Here is a 6,499-nt window from a genome sequence, read left to right as displayed (position 1 = left end):
ATTAAAAAGTTTAGTCCTATCTACTATCAAAACTTCCATCTCTCATTAAATCCTAAGCTGGCTCCTTGACCACCTTTCACCACCTCCATCAAGTTCAGGCCTGATTTACAATTTCATAGGACAGTAGGGAGTAAGTATGTCATAGCCTGTTTTTTTCTCATTTCTTTACTTCCTTTCCTCCTCTATTCTCATTATTTGGTTTGAGGGATGAGAGCTGAAGGGTAGCTGGTGCTATTTGTGGTTTTTCTTTTAGTTGTTGAATATACAATAGGGGCTTATTGTGGTTGTGCTTTTGTGGAGTCTTCAGAATGCGCCCATACACTTAATGACCTGATAGTGTAAGCTACCAGCACAACACATTGATGGATTTGTGGATAACGACCCATCCTAGCATCCTGGGATGAATCCTACTTGATCACTGTATATGAGCCTTTTAATGTATTTTTGAATTTGGTTTGCTAATATTTTTTTTTTTGAGAATTTTTGCTTCTGTGTTCATTAGAAGCTTCTGTGTTCAGAAAAACACATTTTGCTTCTGTATTCATTCTGTGTTCATTCACTGCCCTAATGTCTTCAACTGTTTGCTGACCTGTTTTGCTGACATCCCAGGGTAACCTGTTTGACTTTCCCCTCATTCCTGCTCTGGCAGTATATTTCCAGTTGTCTCTGCTAAAGTGGGCAGTGGGAGGGGTGGGCAGGGTGAGAAAACTGTTGGGCAGAGGATCCAATCTGTATCCCATGGACCTTGCAGAAATTCAGCATCTTGTTCAGGAGTAGAGGACACTAGTGACCATGAGCAGGCAGCCCCAGCCTCCATGTTAACTACCATTATTGCCGTTTCTGAAGGTTGCTCAAACTCAGTGATGCTATCTAAACATCTCATCCTCTGCTGCTCTCTTCTCCTTTTGCCTTCAATCTTGATATCTCCTCCAAATTAAAAGACATATAAGTCTATCTTAAATCCCTATGGATTTCAGGATGACAGAAATATTTAGTCTGTAACAGTCCATAATACATTTCATTTACTTAGAGACCTAAGTGAAAATCTTCTTAGTGCAAATTTCCATCTTTTTTAAAGCATGTGCTGGTGCTCAGTCATGTCCAACTCTTTGCAGCCTCATGGACTGTGGCCCAACAGTCTCCTCTGTCTATGGAATTTTCCAGGCAAGAATACTGGAGTGGGTTGCCATTTCCTTCTCCAGGGGATCTTCCCAGCCTAGGGGTTGAACTTCGCTGTCTCTTTTATCTCCTGCATCGGCGAGTGAGTTCTTCACCATTGGTGCCACCTGAGAAGCAACTCACATCGTATTTGTGTTATTTATCTTGTCCTAGAATCCATCACTCTCCTAGCCCCATTCCTGCAGGACTTGTCCTCTTGCTTAAATTACTCTGGAAATTCCCTACGTCTATTGATGTGGTGACCCCTAATTCCTTTGTTTCCATGATCCTCATTTTCGGTGACTCTGAGAGACTGTACTGATCATGTGAACCTTACCTCCAGTGACCTTACAACTCTGGCCATCTCTAATCCCTGTGACCTACACTGGGCCCAGCATCTCCCACTTTTCATGACTATAGGATTCTCATCCCTATGAACTCTGTCACTCTACTCCAGTGTTCCTAATATCTCTCTTACTGACCTTAGCCCATTGACACTTTGATCCTGACCCCACCTTGATGGCACTTTACTCTCCACGATTATCACAGAAAACCATATTCATATGTTTCCATCTACCCTCATTCCCAACTTATGTCTAGCCATTTTGTAGGGAACTCTTGACACTGTCTCTGAATTGCATTTAGTAATCACTCTACTTAAATGCCTGAGGAATTGATAAAAAATTATTTGTTTATACACAAGAATTTTGCCTGAAAATCAAAGTTAATTATAATACTTCTTAGTTAAAAGTTTTAATGGACTTACTGAACAAATATGAAAAGCATTGAACAAATGTTAACATTGCACAGTTATCAAGGATGCAGTGATGTCAGAGACAGGTGCTATATTGTGCGTGGGTTCTGTTTTTATCACTATTTCAACTTTATTCTATTTGGAGGCTCTTCCAACTCTCAGTGAGACTATTAAAGAACAAAAGGAAAATCCATCTATTCAAACAACTGCTTTCTATACAGCTTTTCTGTTTCATGATTTCTTCTGGAGACATGGTCACTTGACCTGAAACTGAAGAGTATGCTTGGCGCACAGAGATAGCAGAGTGAGTGCTCCTATCACCCCACTCTGAAGATCCAAGTCCTTTGATTGTTCTTCTTTGCACTGTATGTTTTCATACAGACTGTGGAGGGGTAGAGAGTGTACCCTTAAATAGAAGCCAATGAATGGCTCTATGTCAGACATGAGTAACTTTTTCCTTTGCATCAGGAGTCCTTCAGATCATCAGCTTTGAGAACCTAGCATAAGTCATTGTTTCAGAACGTATAGGTTTGCAGAATGGAGATTTCCTCCCTTCTCAGGTCTTTGGTTGGCTTCAGCATGTTCTCCGTTTTTATTTCTGATCATGACTCTATGGCTCAAATAGTGTGAAAAGACACAAAGGTGCTTGATTGGAGATAAGCATTTTCTTACATTTTAATATTCAGAAACATTTCTTATTGAATTATCACTATGGTTTAGTCACTAAGATGTGTCTGACTCTTGTGACCCCATGGACTGTAGCTAGCCAGGCTCCGCTGCCTATGGGATTCTCCAGGCAAGAATACTGGAGTGGGTTGCTATTTTCTTCTCCAGGGAGTCTTCCTGACCCTGGAATCGAACCCAGGTCTCCTGCATTGCAGGCAGACTCTTTACCGATTGAGCTATGAGGGAAGCCCTGATCTGGTCCACAGCCTTAATTAAAATGGCCCTTTTTCCCTGGTCATAAATCTTGTTCCATAAACGGGTCCTTCTCAGACTTGTACAGAGCTCTAGGCTCTGAATACCTAAACTCCAGTGAATTTTTTCTTTACCTTAAAAAAAAAAAAAACATGCACAGGCAAGTGCCAAAGTGCCCAGGAAGAAGAGAAAATGGTTAAATTAGAAAAAGTTATTTAACTTCTATTTTTCACACTTGTTTAATATTGTTTCCTGAATTGATGCAGGCTCTATCTTGGCCAAGTTTCTGTTTTTTTTTTTTTTTTTTTAATTCCTATAATAAAATAGCTCTAAATGGCATTATATTTGAGAATTGGAAATCTTGAATTTCCTATGATTGTTTTTGCATTCAAGCATTAATAACTCTTCCTCACAATTTCATAGAGTAAAAAAAAATACACTTAGAAATGAAAAAAATTTGTAACTTCCAGTGAATAACTGTATGTTGATAAAAATATTCATATAGTTATTCTATAGATTTTGTAGCAGTCTGCAATGATTTTAATTTCCCTCTATAAAAATGAATTTCTTAAAGCTTTATATAATGTTACATATTTAAAAATAAAAACATTCAGAATAATATAAAATATGCAGTTATATTAAATGGACTATTCAATTTTATCATGTACTCATATGTATCAGTTATCTGTTTTTAAAGAAGAAGGAATTGAGGCAAAGAAAAATAATGTTCTTACTCAAGAAATCTTCAACTCTTGCTATGATTGATTTAGTTTTAGATGTTTCATTTGAAAAAAAATTGATATGAGGAAGGTTTTCATTTTGAGTGGCTGGTATTTTAGGCTTGTTCTGGTAATGTGCCTTCTTGGTTTAGATACTGGAACTCTTATCTGGTCATTGAGTATTAATTTTTTTTCAAGTCATCAAGCACATCCTGCTTTGTGATTTTGTTCCAGGCATCAGGAATTTCACCTTTATTGATAAATCTTTTGTGATGTTTTTCTTCTAGCTTTGATCTGAAGTGACAGACAAACCATTTCCAGTATGGCTGGGTGGATGTGTCTGGGGTGATGCTCCATGTGGCATATTCCCCTCCTGCTTGTCGATAGGTCTTATATAGGATTGTCCTGCCATCATTCAAAACAAAATCACAATCACTTGCTACCAGACTAGTACAGTGTTCAATGACAAAATGGTCTGTTTGATACCACCCCCATCCACTGAGAGCCTTTGGACGGTGGAAGGGAACACTGTGGTCTCCTTCATGGGTAGGGATTGTGTTTGTACAAATTGCTTTACAGAAGGGACACTGTTTCCAGCAGCCACAGAGATGTTCAAAGAGCATTTTCTGGATTTCAGGAATCATTTCTTCTACAAGTCTAGACAAACAGTTCTGTTCTTCACTGTTCATTGCAGAATCCAAAGCTTTACTCATGGCCTCTTTGATAAACTCAATATCTTTTATCTCCTGGTGTTCAATGCTTATCAGGTCTTTTCGTGGGAAGATCAAGGTACTCCCCAGGTGATCACAGAACAAATCTAACCACCCAGACACTGTGCTGCTTTTATCTTTAGCTATTGCTGTAGATGCATGTATAGCTGAGAGGATGGCAATCTTGATGTCATCTAAACTCATTTGTAGAAAAGTCTTTATTTTTTCACTTCCTGTGTCAGACAAATATCTTTTAACATGGTTTTCAATGTAATTCTTAAAAAATGATTCTGGATTATGAAGGTACTGGCAGTAGTTATCAAAATTTTCCTCTTCTGCCAGAGAGATGAGAATGTGTTTCTCCAGGTTAGCTCTGTTTTCATTGAATACCCGGCAGGTGGTTCGAATGTCCCCAGCAATTTTGAGGGCCATGTTTTTCCTTATGGTGCTGGAGACAGCAGGTGTGAGTTTCTTCCACAGAAAATCAACAAACATTTTAATTGAAGTTGCTCCTTGACAAGAGATCTTAAAGCTCATGAAGAAATCATCTTTCTTGCATTGCAGATAGTGTACAGGATCATTTGCCCTCTTGAATGCCTTGTGCATCTCCTTAAACTTCACTGATGCTCTTTGGAATAAACACAATGATAAGTCTATTTCATATTTTCCTGTAAATGTGTATCTTTTCTGAGTGGGTTCAGACTTCACCTCCTCTTCTATTATTCTCAGGATTTCATGGAAATAAGTTAGATTGTAATCATGCTTTTGCTGACATATTTTGTCAACAGTTTCATTAACTTTTGAAATAAGGCAGTCAGTAGTCGTATTTATGGAGTGTATATCCTGGTTCTCTATTGTCATTGTAGAGAGTTCCCCAGATTTCCTGTTCATCTTAACATGGTTATCATAGCTGATTTCAAACTTTTCTCCAGAATAGTTCTTCAGTATGCTTACTATGTCTTTTTCCTTTTTGAAATATTCCAAAAGGATGTTTTCAGAATCCACTTTAATTTCAGGGTCTGTGGCTGGAGGGAGACTTGAGGACACATCATAGACCCATTTTTCCCAAACTGAGTTGAATTTCTCATGGAGCTCTTCCTCGCTCAATTTGGTGCCATTTAGTGATGGAAAAAAGCCAAAAAAGCCAAAAAAGCCAACTTCCGGCTTTTTTCCAATAATTCCTTTTCATAACCTGACTTTTTGTTATCCAGTTTTTCTTGATTTTTTTTTAAACTAATAAGTTCTTTGGCTTTTCTTTGGACATCTAAAATTAGTTCCTCTTTAAGGGTTATTAGTTTATTTTCAAAATTTCTTTTCCACTGAACCAGCACTTCACTATCTGGGTCTTCATAAAAATATTTTTCAAGTTCTTGCTTGATGGCTTCATATATCTCTCTAACAGGAGCCTCCAGGGTATATGTTTTGAGTGTCTGGATTTTTCCATTCTGAATCTGGTTGATCAGCTGGTCCTGTAATCTCTGCACATGACTCCTCAGCTCCCATGTCCAGGAGTTATACATGGTTTCCAGTTTGCTCATGGCCATGACTTCTTGAGTGTTCCTGAAACTGAAAATAAAGTTCTCATTCAGTAGGGCTCTCCACAGATCTTGAACTCGGAATTTTACATCTGATATCTTCATGATGCTTCCCCTCGATTCCTGTTGGGCAGTCACAAGAATTCTGCTTTTTAGTTCCTGAACATTGTGGCTGTATCGAGGATTGGGAGGGGCCATTGGGGGATTGCCATCCCAGAGGTGAGCAAAGTAGTAGACATGGGTGTTGACGTCAAACTTAATGACATCACTAAAGCAGCTTACATTGGAGCACTGCTCTTCCTCAGCTGCTATTGCTGCCATTTTGTCCAATGTCTGCTTTAGCCGCCTTCTTCCTTCCATATTTTGGTCTTTAGCTGTAACTTCCCCCACATTCTGATGGACAAAGAGGCAAGTGGGAGAGATTTTTACTTGTTTCATCCTCAGAAAAGCTTGGACAACTATTTGTAGAATATCTTGCATTTCTGATGGATTTTCCCCCATAATATTGATCAGAGTCAAGTTTCCAATTCCAATGACAAAGGTTGCCAACTCATTGTCATGATTCTGGGACTTGTTGCTGAGTTCTGGGGCTCGAAGTCCCTCTGTGTCCACAACAAGCACAAAGTCAAAGCCAAGTTCAGCTGTGAATGTCTCCTCCACTTTCAGAAGCTGCATGTAGGCCCCCCGGGTACACCTCCCAGCACT

At 38.9% G+C, this 6,499-nt stretch overlaps 1 protein-coding gene across 1 annotated transcript in view; it reads right to left on the bottom strand.

Annotated features, from left to right (window-relative positions):
* Nucleotides 1-1,894: 1,894 nt before the first annotated feature.
* Nucleotides 1,895-6,499, bottom strand: part of LOC104988007 (interferon-induced very large GTPase 1-like) — a 32,758-nt gene continuing 28,153 nt past the window's right edge. Inside the window, 2 exon segments of the mRNA XM_010839146.1 lie at nt 1,895-5,405; nt 5,408-6,497. Of these exon segments, the coding sequence (XP_010837448.1) occupies nt 3,732-5,405; nt 5,408-6,497 (2,764 nt within the window). The 3' untranslated portion in view covers nt 1,895-3,731.

The sequence above is a fragment of the Bison bison genome, unplaced genomic scaffold (assembly GCF_000754665.1).
Source record: "Bison bison bison isolate TAMUID 2011002044 unplaced genomic scaffold, Bison_UMD1.0 scf7180017864112, whole genome shotgun sequence".
NCBI classification, from domain to species: Eukaryota; Metazoa; Chordata; class Mammalia; order Artiodactyla; family Bovidae; genus Bison; species Bison bison.
This window is presented reverse-complemented; position numbering and strand designations above follow the sequence as displayed.